The 20,491-nt window shown below is 44.4% G+C and overlaps 1 protein-coding gene across 5 annotated transcripts; it reads left to right on the plus strand.

Annotated features, from left to right (window-relative positions):
• The first annotated feature begins 1,192 nt into the window (after window positions 1–1,192).
• Window positions 1,193–20,491, plus strand: dusp16 (dual specificity phosphatase 16). Of its 5 annotated transcripts, XM_028954951.1 has the most exons (9): window positions 2,720–2,792; window positions 3,040–3,092; window positions 3,207–3,253; window positions 7,492–8,243; window positions 11,700–11,838; window positions 14,617–14,780; window positions 15,595–15,754; window positions 15,963–16,086; window positions 16,766–20,491. In XM_028954951.1, exons 4-9 carry the CDS (start codon window positions 7,986–7,988, stop codon window positions 17,844–17,846), a joined length of 1,926 nt encoding a protein of 641 aa, XP_028810784.1. In that variant the 5' UTR covers window positions 2,720–2,792; window positions 3,040–3,092; window positions 3,207–3,253; window positions 7,492–7,985; the 3' UTR covers window positions 17,847–20,491. The 5 variants fall into 5 exon arrangements, with proteins under 5 accessions (XP_028810781.1, XP_028810780.1, XP_028810783.1 ...); XM_028954950.1 differs by lacking the exon at window positions 3,207–3,253 and having other exon boundaries at window positions 2,705–2,792; XM_028954948.1 differs by lacking the exons at window positions 2,720–2,792; window positions 3,040–3,092; window positions 3,207–3,253 and adding an exon at window positions 1,193–1,346.

Below are 20,491 nucleotides of genomic sequence, written 5' to 3' on the forward strand. Positions count from 1 at the left end.
CTGTATTCCAGCTGGGCATGAATTGTTCATGCTCTGTCACAGCAGAGCTGTTGGGCCCCTGGCGAGACTCACCGCCTCATGCTGAGCTTTGATATGGTGTAGATGACCACACTTGAAAACCCTGGTGACTCTGCATGGGTGCTTGTTCGACCGGGTGCCATGGAGACTAGTAAAGTCTTAAAACAGCAACTCTGATGAGTACATGTACTGGAGCTTGTTCATGTCGATATTAATAATACTTGTCCATATAAATATCAGGACACACTGTATTTGAACTCTTTTTGAAACAAGTTTATCTATATCGGGTGGTAGTAGCCTAGTGGGTAACACACTAGCCTATGAACCAGAAGACCCAGGTTCAAATCCCACTTACTACCATTGTGTCCCTGAGCAAGACACTTATCTCCAAATTGTTCCAGGGGGGGACTGTCCCTGTAACTACTGATTGTAAGTTGCTCTGGATAAGGGTGTCTGATAAATGCTGTAAATGTATATTTATATACCGTAATGTCTGCCATTATGCATTTTAAGAGGATTAATAAAGGATTTTAACGTTTCAATGCATTTTTTGTGCTACACAGTTATAATTTAAATAACACTGATCATATATTCTTAAAGAAACATTACAAAAACAAAAGCATACAATTAAAAGAAAGAGTCATATCACCCTTACATGTATTACACCGCCACCCAACACCCAGCACTTACTGATTTTTTACGACTTATATTATGTATTTGTTTTACTTCTATTACAAAAAAAAAGTGCTATCGGTCGATGAGGATGTGATCATGTGATGCATGGTGGCCACAGCTCAAGCAGGTCATATGAACTCCTCAACTCCCGCCTCCCCACGCGTAGCTCCGCCCCCAAACCCACGGCCCACGTTCTGGCGTAAACTTTTACTTAAAAAAAAAAAAAAAAAGAGAGAAAGGGAAGAAAACGACTCGACTGTCACACAAGACGACGATTACGTCCATGTGTGCGGGGTAGTTTTTTTGTTTTTTGTTGTCGTCGCTTCTTTCTAAAGGCGGAATCTGAGCTCCGCGTGTGCGCCTTTAAGGGCGCCCGTTCGTCCGGGAGCGGGATCGGTTTCAGATGACGCCATCCTTTTATTTATATCCCGGTGACCTCATCCGCAGGATGAAGTTTGCTGACCGCTGACTTGTTTTTTTTTTTTTTTTTTTCTTTAATTCGTGTTTATTTGGTTTGTTCCGTTGCGTGTGTATTGCGTCTGCTTTTTCCTCCCCACGTGGAAATGTGCGTGTGAGCCCGCTGGAATTGACTTTTTTCTTACTTTTTCTTCCTTTTGGCGGCGGCGGCGGCGGCGGCGGCCGCTTCTCTGTCGGTGAGTTTTCGACTTTTGCCCGAAATGACAAAACCCGGACGGCGGCTGTGGCGCCGGGTTCCAGCGGAGACGACACTTCGCCTCCCGTCGCGTCCACGCGTGTCCGTCCGTCCGTGGTAAAAAGTCGACGTCGGTCCCGACCTTCGTCTTTACCTCAGCAGCGGTCAACCCGCGTTCTCTAGTTCTCCCGGTTTTAAAATGTATTTATTCGCCCACTTCTGGCGAGCCCGGCGCTCTGTAGGTCGGCGTTATCAAATTCAGCGACTTTATTCGAGTTCAAATCCGCGTTCGAGACACGCGAAGAAGTTCCAATTGCGGTTTTCTGCGGACACACACACACACACACGTCGGCACGGGAAAAAAGTTCGAGGGAGGAACGTCGGCCGCAAGGTTATTTAAGATAAAGCGCGCCGAAGGACGCTGTACGGCGGCCCGCCGCGGGGGTTCCGTGTCCCGCATGCAGGACCGGCGTGCGGGTTCGGGGCCGACGGGGAACACACAGATGCGGGTTTATTCTGACGCCGTGTGACGAGGATGAGGAAGAAGAGGAGGAAGACCTTTGCCCACTAAACCTGGCGAGTTGGGCTTATCCAGAGCGACTTACAATCAGTAGTCACAGGGACAGTCCCGTCCCCCCCCTGGAGACACTCAGGGTTAAGTGTAAGTGGGATTTGAACCTGGGTCTTCTGGTTCATATTCGAGTGTGTTACCCACTAGGCCACTACCACACTGTTTACTACCAGGTAGTAACCCACTAGTAGTAAACAGGGTGCCAAACATTAAACTACGAAGATTAATCTGTGGGACTGTTGAACACAAAACCCCTGAAGCCGCATAATGGATGTCTGATAAAGGTGGGGGGGGCCTAGCGGTTAAGGACGCGGACCCCGTAATCGTAAGGTTGCCGGACCGCCAAGGTGCAACTGAGCAAAGCACCGTCCCCACAAACTGCTCCCGGGGCGCCTGTCACAGGGCACCCACTGCTCACCAAGGGTGGCGGTTAAAAACAGAGGACACATTTCGTCGTGTCCACCGTGTGCTGTGCTGCAGTGTTTCGCAATGACAATCACTTCACCTCTTAGGTGTCCGCTACACAAATGAATTAGTTTCATTCTGATTACGGCTTCCCCTCCATCCTCCACATCCCGCAGTGAATGGAGGGAGACCCACGAGGAAGCAGGAAGCCGCGTCCATTAATAGTGACAGGGCAGCAGGCCAGCCGAGGGGTGTGACACAGCGGCGAAGGAGCGTTACCCAAATTAAACCGCGCTGCACACCCCACACCCCCCTCTTACTTCTCATTCAGACACGCCGTCCTTATATAAGGGACAGGCAGGTCATGATCTAAAGTAGTCGCAGTGGACCGTCCTTATCTGGATGGGCGACCGCTGGTTGGTGGGTCACTCCTGCTTCCCCCTGGGAGGCGACGGAGCAGCTGCTGAAACCGTAAGGTTCTCAACTGTTCATGTTTATTAATTGTTAAACAGACTTCTGAACGTCAAATGCTGTGGCCATGTATAATGAACCAGTTGGACTTTTATGTCAACATGGTTCCAATACGGGCTTTTTATTAGCATACATATTTTATGCTGGCAAGTACTTTTAGTGCAGCAATGCTGACACTGTAATTAATTGCATCATAATTATATCTTATGCATTTTTACTTAGACACCTACTCTTATGCACTTTTCAGGAATGCTCATGTAGAAGTTGTGGCCTGGTGTCATCTGAATGGAACTCGAGATGGTTAGATGACATTTTCATACATTTAGTGCCCCTTAAAATGGGCTGGATGTAGATGTATTTACTGCTTTAGTAGTTTTTCATGAAAAACAGAGAATTTTAAATGTTTCCTTATAGTCCCCGAAAAGGCAGAAGATGATTTTGTGAAGAGTAAACGGTGCGGGGTAAGCTGTTAAATATTTTTCCCTAGTTAAACTCAACGTTCACCGGGCAGGACAGGCAAAACAAAAGGACTTCTAAGTAAAACACATTTTAAACGAAATTGTTGAATAGTTGACCCTTGATACCCACAGCAACAGGACACCGTTGTCCCAAGTCATCAACATTTATGTACCGCTGAATTGCTCAGGGTTTGTCTCAGTGGCCTTAACCTTAACAAGACCAAATGGCCATGTGTTATTCCTATGTGCTTAATGGCCTGTGGGACACACAGGTCACCTTTTCTCCTGAAATTTCCAACAAGACCCATCGCAATCGATAGGAGGGGGACTGGTGCAGTTGCCCACTTTGGCCCATAGGTCATCCCCTGGCAAGTCCGATTCTTTTCTGATATCTCCCGTTTGAGTGGGAGGCTGTAAAGTCCACCTTTGGGCTCCCCAATCGACGTATCATGTGGCTCTAGTTTTGGGGGTTGTGAATTCTTTCCGATTTAGTCATGCTTTTTTTAAAAAACCGTACCGGGTTCAGGGGAACTGTTGCTGGGTGGATCAGGTAGGGTAAAGAAGACACGTATTGGGCTGCTGGCAAAACTGGCAAGGTTGCCAGACACAACTTGTCCTTAGATCCGCTAGCTACCGAGGCCCCCCCCCCCCCCCCCCCCCCCCCCCAAGTCTGTTATTATTATTTGGCAAGTACAGGAACCTCTTCCCACTTTGTTTGTTGTGGTGAGGATTCTTGCTCTTTGGGGCCTGTATTTAGCAATATGTAGTTATCTTCCGGTTGGGAAAGGGGCTGCATCTTTACGGGCCAACGTTAAGGTCAGAGCCCTTGGGTTCGCTGAATGAATTCGGTTTCAGCGTTTTTATATGGGCAAAACGCAGCAGAAGGATTATTTTGGACTTGTTCAGGAGCTGAAGGTCAGAGGCACGTGGCTAGAGCCGCTTGCCCGCCGAACACGTCGGTAAACAGTTGGTAAACAAGGGTGTCTTGTTCAGAGCTGGTGACTTACTAGCACACAACCTTCAACGCCTTTCATGGTGCCATTTAATATTCAAGCCATTTTTTAAAATGCCTGATGGTGGTCCAAAGTCTTGTTATTGCTGCTATCTGTGCCAGGCACGTTGTTTCTGTCACCCATTTTTCAAAAATACGGAGCCTTTGAGGGCCATGGAGGCCAATCATTTATTTCATTCTTCTGACTGCCTCTAAACAGCCAAAGAAAGGTCACTGACTCTAATTTAGAGTTGTTACTGTCCATGTCCCTGCCAACAAAGTGTTCGAGCTCTAGTGTGACCCCTGGGGCCGTTTGAACAGCATTAGAAATTTGAGAGTTTCATTAAAATGCCACCATCTGGATGCCCAGATGATGTTCATGATATGTTACCTAAAAAAAACAAAAAACTACATTTTCTAAATCTTTGCCATCTGGGGAAAATTGACCTCAGTTCCTCACTGTAAGTACAGTACTGTGCAAAGGTATCACACTTGCAAGGAAAGTGTAGAAAAAGAAATGTTGTGAACCACTATCTACATAATAATAATAATAATCAAATTTTTGAGTTAAATTCACGCAGGGGCACGGAAACGGTTTTCTTAATTTGATTTCCTTTAGGCCATAGCAGGCTCTTGTGTTGCTGCCCCATCCACATGCCAGGCAGCATGCGTTCCCGCTGTGGATATTACTAAATCCATCCTCCTGTCGCCTGGTGGAGGAGGGCAGAGATTTTCTGGAAATGCCCTGCTACTGCATTATTTTGGAAGTTTAGTGGCCTTTGAAGTGTGTAGTTTATAGCTGAAAATGTCATTCAAAAGGGCATGTTATCAGTGTTCCACAAGTGGTCTTATCATTCAAATTCTGTTGTGTTAGAAAATTATTGTATTTAATAGCACAGCTTATAAATCAGATAAAATTTCATTGGAGAAATTCCAACGATTTAAAAAAATGAATAATATTCCGTTCCATTCATTGCACTGTTCAAAAAAGGGAACAGTGTTTTTAAAATGCTTAAATTGTCTTTAGTGCATTGTTTTCCTCTTCCCCTTAAACCCCCTGTAGCCGGGTGTGTTGTATTGTACTGTAGGAGGAATGGGGAGGTTTGTTCTGTGCCTGTGTTATCTGCTGCAGGATGGCTTCACTGAAAGTCAAAGGAAATCTGAGCCCTCGACTCCAGTGTGCATTTACAGCTACAGTACAGGTCGCGGTCTCGTCACGAAAACGTCGCTCGACAGCTAGGATTCGACGACATACATTGAACACTTTCATCGGACCCTCTGTCCATGTAGAGATTGCTGATGTTGACTGGCCATCAGTATTATTTGGATATTAAAAATGCCTGGTGTTTATTGCTAGATATAGTTTCTGAAATGGATACCTGACTTTACCCCGAGGGAAGGTGTATTTTGTCCCCCCTTGTTGTATTTTGTCCCCCCCTTTGTTGTAGATATACTTTCATGGCTCACCTGTTTTCTTCATTGCCATTGTGGCAAATGAGTATAACATTTGTAGGCAATTTTGTTCTTGTAATATATACATATTTATGTTGTGTAGGGTTGTAGGGTTGTTGAGGTTGCTGAAGAACAGGTACCTGTGGAGCATCTGTTTTTTTCCAAATAACGCAAGGGAAGTGAATTTTAAGTCAACATATCAAATGGCTATAGTAGCTGGGAATGTCTATTAATGAAATTAATATTTATTATATTTATTTAATATTTATTTAAAATTGAGTCAAAGACTATTTGAACTTTTTTTTTAGTATAGCTTAAAATTGTTAAACACATTGTCTGCGAGTTTCGGAATGATTTCAAATGGAATATAGTTTTTTTTGTTGGTATCCAGAGCGTTGATTTGTGTAACACTGTCCAGATGTATATGTCATAAACGCTCTTTGCTGAATGAACTCATTCTGTCTGTTGAAGAGTGATGTTTTTTGGTGGATTGGGGCCAAGATGTTATTGTTGTGAGGTAATGGCAGTCATATTTAGTAATAATTAGAAATTTCTTGTGCTATGCTTGTTGCGCTGACTTACTGTACACTGTTGACCTCTTGTTTACCCTGGTCGCACCCGAGCCAGGATTTAATGATTAACTCAGGATCTGGGATATTTTCATTAGAGGCAGTGAAAGCAAACAGACCCATGTGTTCGCACATGTGGCCACGTTCTGAAGTGGTCTGTACCTGTGGGCCTTTTCTGAGCTGAGAATTCTGGCTCTAGATGTTCCCGCCTGGACGGACGTAGTGTCTGACATACAGTAGACCACAACAAGACCCTCAGCAGCGGCTTTGTGTGAGTGAGGGAGTGAGCGGCTCACATCTCAGTTGCTGGCAGCCTGTCTTCCCCATGGGTTCCGCGCTTCCAACCATAAGACCTCAGCTGTCCACCCATCAATCCAAAGGGGTTTCTGGAAAATTTGTGGAGCAAGCAGAGTCGATGCAAGATGTGATCTGAAGGATTCTGCACTGTTCTTCTCGTTTCCCCAATGTTGGTCTTGGCGTGCTTAATCGATGGGCCTCAACACACAATTTGTTTTATTGTCCTTCATTGGTGGCCTGCTTGCTGAATGAGGAACGTCTACTGGGGGAATTTCCAATTTCCACGTTTCGCCATGCAGTACCGCACCACTTATTTACAGGAGGCCAGTGTTTCTAAAGCATTCATTTCAGTTTCGTTTTGCACAAAGATACGCCATCATACTTCACATCAGCGTTGTGAGAAGCGAAACCATGCGTTATGTTAATTCTGTTTGGCCTAAATCGCAAGATTCTGGCCAAGCCACAAAGCCTATTTTACATGAATGTCAGCAAATCTGACTGTTTATATTTATAAATATTTATAAATACATTTAAAATTTGTATAATTAAATCAAACAATTGTTTGCATACTCATTTCATTTTCTCAATGGTTCGCTTATTTTGTTTGTGGAAATGTTTCAGAATATATATTTTAACCAAATTGTATCATGAGTCACAATCATATGTAGCACTCAACTGAAAGCCATTTTTTCCCTCAACACACGTCTTCTTTCGTTAAAAATAGCTGCAGAGGACTTAAATATTTTCGTGGATGTGTTTGTAGAGGAGTGGCCACATTAAGGATCACATCAAGCTGAACAGACTAAAGTTCGAACCTTCCACTCTGTTGTTTGGTAAAATGGATAACTTTCCATAACAAAGTCCATTATGAGAGTGCGGCGTGAGGAGCCGAGCGGTCAGCCCTAATGCACTGTGTCCTTTTCTCCCCACAGGCAGATAACCACTTAAGCATGAAGACTAGGAGGACTGCAAAGGATGATGTAATCCCCCCACAGCCCAGGAGAAAAGCTCTCCTTTGTCCCCCTCGTGCGATGGTGTGAAAGAGACCTCCGCGCCCCTCCCTGCCAGACCCCTGTCATCGGCCTCCCCTCGCCTGCTGAAACTGGACCGTAGTACCACATACGGCAATACACTCACACTTACTTTCACGGCACACAACGCGGACACTGCTGGAGTTTAGTTTTGCTCCTTCTTCTATTTTCTCGCTTTTTGGCTCGGGCTCTGAGCTGCCAAACGCCACAAGGATGACATCATACCCCGCCGCCACAATGGGGCTGTTGATCTCCTGAGGGCTCTCACCAGGCTGCGTCAGTGCACTGGACTGCCAGCCTGCCACAGCAGGGGTAGGAGGAGGAGGAGGTCCAGGAGGGGTGAGGAAGAGAGGGAGGAGGGGAGCGCGAGAAGCCAGAGGAGGGAGGCGTTCACCATGTCTGAGCTTCCCGCCAACGCTGCCGCCCCGGGCTCAGGGCGCTCCGTCCAGCCCATCGGGGCAGAAGGCCTGGTGGCGCTGCTGGAGGGAGGACTGGACCGGGTCCTGCTCATTGACAGCCGGCCGTTCGTGGACTACAACGCCTCGCACATCCTGGAGGCCGTCAACGTCAACTGCTCCAAGCTGATGAAGCGCCGGCTGCAGCAGGACAAGGTGCAGATCGCCGAGCTGCTGCAACACTCGGCCAAGAAGAAGGTGAGGGTGTCCAGAGTTGCCATGTGACCTCGAGCCACAGTGACCTCACCTTCCTACTATGGGATCCATGAGATGACATCTGCTCTCTTTCTTTTCTTTTGGCAGGATAGCCTTTTTTTTTTTTTTTTTTGGTCTGTCTGGTTTTTCTAACACTTTCCACTTATCCTGGGTTGCAATTAGCGTTTAAAGCAACCCAGAATAAACATATCCTTCTTTGGCCTATTTTGCTCATATTAGGTGACAGCGCTGATCATGACAGACCATCTCTTTCTTTTGAAATGCACCGCATCTCCTCTGGTGAGAGGAAGTAAGCATTTATCTGCCCGGCTGAATCTGCGCTCTCATCAGATAGGCTGTAGACCAACATCATATGTCCCTGATTAGGGTTTGCGTAATCGGCGAGCGGCAGAGGAGCGCGAGAGAGAGGGAGGTTGCTCAACGGGGATGACATCAGCCCCTGAGCTTCGCCGTCTGCTGGAATGCAGTGCAGTGGAAGATAGAGGCCAGCGCGGATGAAACAGTCAACGCTCAGCAGATGAAAAGTGCGATTGCCTGAGATGCCGCAGTTGCCGTCATTTGATGTCGTAACACTTCTGTTGAAGCCGCTGTACCTGATCTTTATAACTGATTAACAAAGAACCTGTGTACTAATTTATTTAATTGTTCATATGATCTGGTTATGAGCTTATACAAATCATGAAGAAATTGGTGAAGGTGGCCTCTTCTACTAAAATCATGTTTTTTTTTCGATAGTTTGGAAGGCACGATGGCAAAGGCAGTACGATGTTCTGAGCAAAGTCCTGCTTGGAACTGTAAAAAAGACAGTGTGGTGTGGGGTGAGAGAACAGAGTGTAGAAAAACTCTTTCTCCCTCCACACAAAGCACTGTATTCAACCACTCCAACTTGATGTTAGCTGGTAGAAAGAGGCATGGCACAGTAGAGGTTAAAAATGAACAGTTTCTAATTTATTAACACCGGTAAATAATTATTGTAGTTACATGTGAATATTGAATGTAAAAAGGTACCAATGTTACAGAGAAAACAAAAATAAGAAGAAAGAGTAAAGAGGGAGAGAGAGAGGGCGAGAAAAAGCCATGAGAAAAAATGGGAAAAGAGAAAAAGATGAAACCCCGATGGAAAAACCCCTGAGCAAGAAAGCTCAGTCCCTTTTCCACATGTGAGCAGACCTTTATACCCCTGGCCTACAGGGAGTTGTCACTGGCCTACAGGGAGTTGTCACAGACCAATCAGAACCTGTTGTTTCTGATGTCACGCCCCCCGGTGCCTCCCATCTGGGGAAGACAAAGAGGGTACATTTACATTTTACATTTACAGCATTTATCAGACGCCCCTATCCAGAGCGACTTACAATCAGTAGTTACAGGGACAGTCTCCCTGGAACAACTTAGGGTTAAGTGTCTTGCTCAGGGACACAATGGTAGCAAGTGGGATTCGAACCCGGGTCTTCTGGTTCATAGGCGAGTGTGTTACCCACTAGGCTACTACCACCAGGTTAGGCGGTCCCGACGGCCAACACCTCACACGTTGCTGTCTCACAAAAGGCATGAAAAACAGAGGTGTTGAATCTTCTTGCACAACAATTGGCACAGGAATGTCACATTTTTTCTTGTAGACGGCCACTATGCAAAACAAAGGCATGGTCCTGCGACGGCCGCTAGGCAAAACAAAAGCATGCTCCTGTGATGTCCAATCTTACAGAACCATTGGCTCCTACATTGATATTGACACATACTCAGTACTTGAGTAGAGGTGGGAGTAGGAGGGATGCCACCCCCCCCTAAAATGAAACCAGTCAAAATCATCCCCCTTTTAAAATATCTATAGGTCTGTTGAGTAAAATACCGAAGCGCAAATACTAAAAAAAAGTTTGTATTAATGTGTCTCCTGCCACAGTTTTTTTTTTTTTTACTCGCCACTTAGTGTTAAAACGCTGTTCCTGTGCAAGTCGAATCAGATAGTCTACTGTCATATAGTCGACACTCTGACTAGCCATGAGAGTAGGCTACAATCAGAGTGCCGCGCACACACTGGTATTTGAGTGGAAATTCAAAGGGCATCTGTAAATTATCTGCCCACCATGTGCACTATCAGCTCAAAATATGTCTGATTAAAGGATAAAATTTACATAAACAGTGTTGCTGACCAATCATTCAGGAACAGTCTGCTCTGATAGCCATGACGGAGAGATCAGCAGGCTTACTTGGCCACCAAATCAGTCTGAGGGTTTGTGAGGGATGTGTAGAAAAAAATAAATATATAGTCTTATGTATGACAACCCCATCCTCCCAATTGCAGGACTCTCTGCCAGATACTACAGGACACCTTCAGAGGTTTTATAGAGTCTGTGCCTCAATGCCTCAGAGCGGTTTGGGCATAGAATGTTAGTGTTGGTGGGTTTGTTGTGTATGTCCAGGCATATTCCGAGCTTTTTATAGTGCTGGATATGGCAGCCATGTGCTTGGCTTGTTCTTGTACTTATTTGGGTTGCGTGGCTGTGCCGATTTTTACCTGTGCTGTTTCTATCGGAGCTCCTCTGCTTGTAAATCAGCTCCGTTTTACCACCACAGTCAGCTCATCCCCGACAGCTGCTCCTCCGGCCTGGCAGGCTGATCCAGGCTTCTTTGATATTTTGGGTGTCGCTGCGCTGACTGTGCCAAGACCTGAGCTGTTTGGCGATCAAGGGAGTAAATGTATAAATATACAACCACAATAACTGTCCAGAGTTGTGTCGCAATCTCTCCATGTAAAAGTAGGTTGACCTGTGTGGCATTCTGCTCGGTCTTTCTCGCACAATGTTTGCTCTACACATACTCAATCATAGACATGTATGTTTGATGAACCAGATCCTTTGTGACCGCTTTGTACACAGTTGTCATCATCACAAGCAGCTTTGTGAGATGATCATTAACGTCAGTGAAGAAAAGTAGCATCAGGTGTTCAACATGGGAACTATTTCATTTCATTTACAGCACTTATCAGACGCCCTTATCCAGAGCGACTTACAATCAGTATTACAGGGACAGTCTCCCTGGAGCAATTTAGGGTTAAGTGTCTTGCTCAGGGACACAATGGTAGTAAGTGGGATTCGAACCTGGGTCTTCTGGTTCATAGGCGAGTGTGTTACCCACTAGGCTACTACCACCGCCCACTGTTTGAAAACCCTATGTATGGTTGAGAGAATATGATGCACTTTTAGGGCTCGAAGGGCCTAAAATCTGAAAATATTGTACTTTTTACTCTTATTAGACAATTTTTGACTTGCCTAGTTTTATATGTATAATAATAATATTATGATGTATAGTTTGAGGAAGACTATTATTTAACTATTCATTGCCTGTCACAGTATTTTCATTTTCTTTATTAAAATGGCACAATATTTTAATAAATGTATTATTGAAACGTCAACATTCACTTTTTTTTTTTTGTGTGTATAGCTGGAGTTGCAGAGTGGACAGGAAGTGGTGGTGTATGACCAGAACTCTTCGGACCCAACTTCCCTATCTTCAGAGGCCTTCCTTAGCGTCCTGTTGGCTAAGCTGGAGAAGAGCTTCCTCTCCGTCCACCTATTGTCAGGTTAGTTACACACCACTGCAGGGCAGGTTAAGGAAGCGGACCCATAATCGAATCCTGAACCCCTGTCATGGCTGCCCACTGCTCACCAAGGGAAAAAGCAGAGGACACATTTCATTGTGTCACCATGTGCTGTTCTCTGCTGTGTAGCATAATGACAATCACAACACTTTCACTTCACTTTTATTTGATGTTCATTTTCTAAGACCGTTGAGGCTGTAATCTTGGCTACTGTCAGGCATAAATAAAAGGTATAGTTTAAGCATAGAAGCAGAGTTTAAAACTGACCGTTGTCTGAGTCGATGTTTTTATTTCAGTTTTCCATGTCACACGCTGCATAGCATGTCATTACCGTCCCATTTTTTTTATAGCTTTCCCCACATTCATCAAGCCCTGCTGACCACGCTTAAAACATATCATGGCCTGACCACAAGGACCATTTTTATCCAGCGTGTAGTTTCGTAAGCAGTTACTCTGTCGATAAGGTATTCATCATAGATAAACACATGCTGTTGTGCTGTGAATGAAAGTAGGCCATTATTACAAAAGGACAAGCCCAATAACCTCACATAAACTGTAGTAACCTAGCAACCAGCGTGTTTATTACTCGCTTCAAAATGAGATCATCCAGAAGGCAGCAGGTATTTAAAAAAAAAAAAAAAACTCTTCTCAACCTCGCTTCCTGGCTCAGTATTTCGTAGAAAAAAAAAAATAAAATTCTAAATGTGGCGTGTGTGATAGTTTGTTTCTGGATCGTTAGAATTACATTTCTGACCTTATATAACAAAAAACTGTGAAGTGCAGATGTGGAAATGAACTCTTGTGACAGCAGATCTGAAACACAAATGCTCCAAATGTGGTTTCTGAGTGTCCTTTTGAGTATTACCAGACTAGAGTAGAGAGGAAGTTTATCTGCTTTGTCAATCTCCTATTTATTTTGCTCATTTGTTCTATAAACCCCTTTACTTTTTTAAATTATTAATTTGCCAACTCACTATATGAACTACATTTATTTTCAGATTTCTCCAAATCACTAGCATGGTTTTTAATTGATTGTTTTCTACATGGAAAAATCCTTTTTTATTCATACCTCACATTTTGATGTCTCTGTCTGGCATCTCCACCGTGACTAATCTGTCTTCGGGCTGTGTTACTGAGGCCCGGCATGATGAATGGTGAAGAGGGTGGCTTTCAGATCAGTTTTTTGTATTCCTTTGTCCATTGTTAGAGTTATGTCACGAACACTGTCGCTGGTCTCCATTAGCAACGACGCTGTCATAATAGCCATGTGGTAGTTGCCTCCAGCCTGCTGCGTAAGAAAGTGTGGCTGGTGGAAGTTTTCACATGGTCTGATATTAATGATCCCCCTTGCCAGACAAAGGGGCAAATCATTTTTCATATTTGAGACGTTGCGAAATTGAGCCATTGTGAAAGTCGGGGCCCAATTATGGCATGTTGTTGGTAAAAAGCTTGTTAATATGATTACGTGAAACTCCCTGTTTCCCTTCAGTGCACTTTGACACACAATAATGAGTGTTCTCACTACTGTACCACCGGGAACATCATGTAACTGATGCAACATGTACAAAAAATGAGCACACTTACAAGTGGCGTACATTCAAGCTGTGTTTATTGTAGCATCCAAAAAGTAAATTAGATCTTCTACAATTTAGTATGATTCTTCTTTTCTTCAATTTTTCTTTTCAAGTTTACATTTATGGCATTTTTCAGACGCCAATATCCAGAGGGACGTACAATCAGTAGTTACAGGGACAGTCCCCCAGGGGACATTCAATTAAGTCTTGCTCAGGGACACAATACCAAGTACCAAGTATTACCTAAACTATCAGAATTGTGTGTGTGTGTGTATCAAGTGTGTTAAATTTAGCTATGGTTGACTGCAATGTAAAACCCCCAAAATGACAGTACACAATATATGTATAATAAGCAAGACATAAGACATTCACATAAATTCTTGTCCCTAGAGAATTGAATGTTTGAAATTAGATCAAAGTAGTTTTGTAGGTGTGAAGCATGATTTTATAACAGAGAAACAAATAGTACCAGTGATAATGTCACGATGGCTTGATGGAAAACTTCATATTACTTAAAGCATTTTATTTTTTCCATGACTTAGTTGTAGCAAATAAATGAATAAAACTGCAAAAATATTTATTTTGTTTTTTAATTTTTACTTAAGTACAAGACTGTACTTTTAGAAATCATTTCTGTAATGTTTTTGACTTGGAAATGTAAAGTGAAAATACTCAAATCTTTGTGTCACCATGTGCTGTTCTGCAGTGTTTCACAATGACAATCACTTCACTTTCACTAACTATGCAAATTAACGAACTATTAAGTTAATGAATGACCAACCCTGACATGAAACATTTTGCATAGTGAGTTCATCTGTAAATATATGAACAAAAGTCAGATTAGAGGGGAACTTGAAAACTTCCTTCCTAATCTATCTTGGTAATAACATGTACCTTTTATCCCAAATAGCGACCCAGGTTCTGCTTACACTGAACAAACTAGCCAGGAATCAGACAATTAGCGTGACTTGGTTTCTAAATGTATGTCTGTGGGTTTTCATGTTAATGTTCATATATTGATAATTAATCAATGCTATTGATAATAAGTATGATTGGTATGTTTATTAGGGGCTAACAGTGTTTTCTCTGAAAAGGACTTGATTAATTGGCATTTAGTGTTGAATGTGGACGTGACTGATGCAGTAGGACCCATTTTCACTTTCTTGTGTTTGTTTTTGTGTGCCAGGTGGTTTTGTGGAGTTCTCCCACCTGTTCCCAGGTCTGTGTGAGGGTAAATCCGCACTGGTGCCATCCTGCATCTCTCAGCCCTGCCTGCCAGTTACAAATGTGGGGCCGACTCGCATCCTGCCCCATCTCTACCTAGGCTGTCAGAGAGATGTGCTCAACAAGGTACATTGAGATCTTTTTACTGGGTCACACACCCTTGAGCCTCTCATTTGACCTGTTCTGACAATACATTTCACAGTACAGAAGTTCCGAGCACGCTAAAAGCGAGAAAATTAGACATTGAATTGTAGCTGTGATGGTGACAGCTCTATGGAGGTGCAAAAAAGTAAGCTGTTGCTTAATGTGTTTTGAGGGTGTGGGTGACATCACGCAGTGAGCTTCTGTTGTTAGTGTGGACAATGCAATGGAAAATGTAGCTTTCTGTTTATTCTTTTATCACATGATGTGTATACAGCTTCCTATGTTCACATAGCACTAATGCCCGTGTTAGTGCTTACAGAGGTGACTTGTGAAGACAGGTTTGACTGGTCGTCAGGTAGTTCTTAAGCATATAAGGAACATTTGGGTGAGAAATTTTACCTCAAAGTTGACTTTAGGCTTGAGCTGGATAATTTCTACCTTGATGGGTATCATCAAACACCAAATGAAAGAATATTCACCCACTTGCCCGTCTTCCTTGTACTTTGGGAGATGTTGAGAAGCATATGCGGTGTGGTAAGTGCTCTGTGATAAGAGGGTGCACGTCCATTTTTGGCTGGTAACAGTGGAGGCATTGTGTTGCAGCATTCTGCACCAGCTGTATTAGTTGAGTAGAAGATAAGGAACTGATAAGGAACATTAAAGCTGTTTGGGTGACTTGTGTTGCCCATCGACGTGTGTCACAACATGACACAGTGCCATCTAGAGTCATTGTTTTTAATTGTACTAGAGTAATGATGCCAGATCTAATTTTGATGTGCTCTTGTTCCCTCTGCAGGATCTAATGCAGCAGAACGACATTGCCTATGTTCTCAATGCCAGCAACACCTGTCCTAAACCTGACTTCATCCCCGAGTCACACTTCCTCCGTGTTCCCGTCAACGACAGCTTCTGTGAGAAGATCCTGCCCTGGCTGGACAAATCAGTGGAGTTCATAGGTGAGATTTTCTGTCAAACTTTCCAAGTGGTTCTGAATATCATGCTGCATCAACCACGAATAGAACCACAACGGGCAACCGTGTGAGATGATGCTGTGGTGGAAATTCTCAAAACCATGCTTGTGTTTAGTGGTTCTCAGACTCCTTGTTAAAAAAGGGAACACTGTCCTGCTTTGTGATTGTGAATGTGTGTGTGTTGATTTGTCAGAGAAAGCAAAAGCCTGCAATTCCAGGGTTCTGGTCCATTGCCTGGCTGGAATATCTCGCTCAGCCACCATTGCCATTGCTTACATCATGAAGAGGATGGACATGTCATTGGACGAGGCTTACAGGTGAGTGAATGTCAGCAACGTGGCAGCCTTTTTCTTTCGCTTCGTTCTTCCCAAGTTTATGTTAACAATTTTTAACAAGCAAGGTGCGTAGAAAGAAAACAATTATTATATTGTATTAATGTAGCAAATTAAATAATATTTAGCAGCAGCCTGTTTTTAAGAATTATTTCAAGATCCCTAATTATTATTCTTCCAAATATGCCAGAAGAAAGAGACCCATATTTTTCTAAATGTACCCAAAGAACCCTCTTAACCAATGGATGAAAGAAAGGGGAACTGTTCTTTGCTCCCAATTGAAGTGAGAACATTTTTCTCTGTAACGTTTGAAATAGCATAAAAAAATCCAACTAGTTGGCAGATGAAGATGGACAAAGCGAAAACATATGAAGAAAACCACACACCGAAGACACTTCTAAAACTTTGATAGTTTAGCTTCAGTTTAACACAATGCACAGTTTCATACTGGAGATGTGCATCTCGTGCACAGGCAGGAGATTTGTGCACTCGTCTAAGAATTGCACTTTGTTCTCTAATGGCCCCTCGGTTCCTCTGACCCCATAATTGAATGTCCCTCTGTCACCATCAATTAGACCTGTGGCTGTGAGCTTTGCAAATGAGTGCCGCCACCCTTTGGTAACCGACAATAAGATAATGTTCAGTCTTTTCCCCCTGCTTTCAGGTTTGTGAAGGAGAAGAGACCCACCATCTCACCCAACTTTAATTTCCTCGGGCAGCTGCTGGACTTTGAGAAGAAACTCAAAAGCCCAGCAGATGTTGTGGTGAAGCCCAGGAGCCTGAGCCCCTGCCATGTTGAGGAGGTTTCCTCGGCACAAGACAGGGAGGGTGGGGATACTGGTATTAGTGGTGCAAATAAAGACAGTGCCAGTACAGCCCCGCTGGAGCCGCTCACCCTGCCCTGCATCTTAGCGGGTGTTCCTGAGGAGCAGCTTCTGGCCCAGGCCTTGTGCAGCTTGCAGCTTGGAGAAGGTCTGGAGGACAGCGCACGGCTTAAGCGGACATTCTCCCTGGACATCAAGTCCTATGGGGACACGAATTCCGGCTCCTCTGCCGTTCGCGGCTTTACATCCCACCCGGCCAGCGGAGATGCCCCAGAATACTTCAAGCCCGCTGGATTTAAGGAGGCGGCCAGCAAGCCCTGCCAGTTCTCTCCTGTGGAGGAGGTGTCTGAGCAGTCCACCCCAGAGCAGAGCCCCGACAAGGAGCAGGTCGACGCCCCAACAACCAGAACCGCCTGCGCCCAGCCCCTGCAGCGGAGCGGCAGCATGGAGGACGGGCCCAGCGCCGCCAGCGTCCTGTTCGGCCTCTCGCGCAGCCAGCAGCAGCTGTCCACACCCGGCCCGGGCGCCGCCCTCAAGGGCTGGCACTCCGACATCCTGCTGGGGCCCATGGCGGTGGCGTCCGCCTCGCTGGCCGGCGGCGGCTGGTACCTGTCGTCCGAGTCGGCTCGCTTCTACTCCACCTCCGCCATCTTCAGCAGCAGCGGCGGCGGGGGCTTCGCGTACAGCTGCAGCCAGGGCCTCGAGGCGGTGCGGCGCCGCGGCCGCCAGAAGAGCGGCGACCGGGGCGACTCGCGGCGCAGCTGGCACGAGGAGAGCAACTTTGAGAAGCAGCTGAAGCGCCGCAGCTGCCAGATGGAGTTTGGCGACGGCATGTCGGAGACGCGGTCGCGCGAGGAGCTGGGGAAGGTGGGCAGTCAGTCCAGTTTCTCCGGGAGCATGGAGATCATTGAGGTTTCCTGAGAGAGGCTGACGCTCCTTTCCCGGTTTATGGAACTGGTGCTAAGTACAGCGCTGCATGCTGAGCGAGGAAGTAGCACAGCAACCACGCACCATGCTTAGCGCATAGTGCTGCATTTAGCACCAGTTTGAAAATAGTGGCCACATAAACTTTGACTTTCACTTTGAACACTCTGATCAGTAGGTCTTTGTTTTTTTTTTGTCTCTTTAAACTGACATCAGAACAGTTTTATAATGAACTTTAATGTCGTGCACAAGAACTTTCATTGAAAAGCAGATGCCAGCAAGAGGAGACGTACGTTTATGTAGATTTTATTTTGTTGTTGACTGAGCCTTATATTTCTCCATGGGTGAGTGTTCCTTCTTTTAATTTTACTCAATTACTTTATTTGAATCAAACCCTCGCACGGGTGGTGGACATTCTTGCCCAAATCAGGAGCCTGAATCAAAGCATGGTTGAAGTTGATCTCTCACTATTTTTTTTATTCACTCCCTGGGTGCCTAAAGTAGCAAATATCATACCTCACAAATCCAAATCAAGGGGTTGATTTTTATTATTAGAATTGTTTTGTTTCATTTATGCTAATGAGTTGACTATTACAATCTCAGGTCTTATTTTGAACAGCATGTAAAGATAAGAGATCCCATTCGAAGTTCAGATTTGGATTGGATCTTGTTGACTGAGATGTTTTAACTCAAAATCTGATCATATGACTGACTGGAACCGTGGACAACAGAAGGGGCAGAAGATGTGAATCTGGAGCAGTTCTGACCTGTTCCCAGGGTGAAGGTTCTGTTAAGCATGTGCTCTCCCATAGAGAAAGAGGCTGGAACTCTTACAGTGCAGATGTTGTCCAGTTGAGATGCAGACTCGTGTAGTGGTAACGCTCAGAAAGGACTGCATGGAAACTCCAGTTGTCAGTTGATGCGAGTTGATGTCATTGCACTATCGTGGCTTGAGAATTGTTCACGTTGGGGGAAGAAAAAGTGTTTTGCTGTTTTTCATTTTACGCAAGCTTCTGCCAGAGCTTATCCAGGATCTTGTTATCGTCACCACTATCAGCCTTAAAATAAGTGTTGCACTTCCTGATTTGAGGAAAATTATTAATTGCTATAAAGTTTCTATCTGAATAAGGAATGAGGAAAAAAAAGACCTATCGAAAGTTCTAGAAATGAAAGCTCTGGAGGGCATTTGGCATTTGACAGAAGCAGTGCTTAGGATCTGTGCATTTAATTTATCCAAATAAAACATCAGTTCTGTACAAGTAAGCCGGTGTGAAATGCCAGTCCTGCGCTGTCCAAGATAGACAGTCAATTCTGATATCACACAAATGCAAATGACAGCCGCTCTACAATAAAATTGCAGATCCCAACAAAACCATTTTCCACAGCTCTCTCTCTTTCATTCATGGCAAAATATGGCTTCATGTGTCAACCAAGAACGGTACCTGGAAGACGCCCAGACGGAGAGAGGACAATGGACCTTCAACACGGAGTTAAAAGCAACTTTAAAGAAATCTGTCTGCTGATTAATCATTAAGAACACGCAAAGAACGTAACCCACAGCGGCATAACCCCAAGTTGCGAAACTGTGTCATTTTCTTTGCAGCCGGTCCTGTTAGTCATGAAATTCATGACTCCATAAAACTCCTCTAGACACGGCCGCCCTTCCAGCTGCACATCCATGGGACCTTAACACATTTCTCTTGGCTAGCGTTGTAGTCTTCCACGGTTGTTTTGGCATCTTCTTTGAAATTTGATGAAGGAATTATGAGACCACACCCTGCCGCAGATCTTCACGAGGGCTTCTAAATTTGCAATAGTGTTCTTGCTGATTGATTTTATAGTATTTTTCCACACATTTGGTGCTATTTATTTGTAGCGAATCATGAGTGTTCTCCTTACCAGAGGTGTCTTTTCCTGAATAATAGTAGAGAACCTCCACCTCTGAATATCATGATTTAAACTATTGACTCATTTTTTTTTTTTTGTATGTGTGTGTGTAGATTAACGCTTGGCAGGGCATTATCATTGTTTTATGAAATCCAGGAAGTGTTCTTAATGAGAGCTTGCTGGCCTTTCACATTAAGGACAGGGTAAGGAAAAAGCAGTGGAATCGGGGTAATTTACAAAAAAAACCCCAAAACATTTCATTGATTAAAATGGAGCAGCAGTCTTTACTGAATTTTCATGATTGAAAGAAAGTGATTAGTTGTCACGTGACACAGCACAGCACCCAGTGCGCACAGTGAAATGTGGTCTCTGCATTTAACCCATCCCCTGAGAGAGCAGTGGGCAGCCATGACAGGCGCCCGGGGAGCAGTGTGTGGGGACGGTGCTTTGCTCAGTGGCACCTCGGTGGATCGGGATTGGTAATGGCCTAATTATTACATTTATAGTCATCCTCCAGTTATTAGGTGTCCGTCTCTTCCAGTTTAATGGATATATAAACCTGCATGTCATCATAATACATGTTGCCTACAGCAATTGCACTACTTCAAACCATTACATTAGGCAGATTTCTTTTTTTTATCCAAAGAGAAAATCAGGATAGCATTAGACATTGCCAAAAGCTGTGAAACCTACATTACAAACAGAACCGAGAGGTTCTAGAACATTCTGATTAAAGTTGGTTCCTTGAATGTCAA

This window comes from Denticeps clupeoides, chromosome 15, assembly GCF_900700375.1.
Source record: "Denticeps clupeoides chromosome 15, fDenClu1.1, whole genome shotgun sequence".
Classification (NCBI taxonomy): Eukaryota; Metazoa; Chordata; class Actinopteri; order Clupeiformes; family Denticipitidae; genus Denticeps; species Denticeps clupeoides.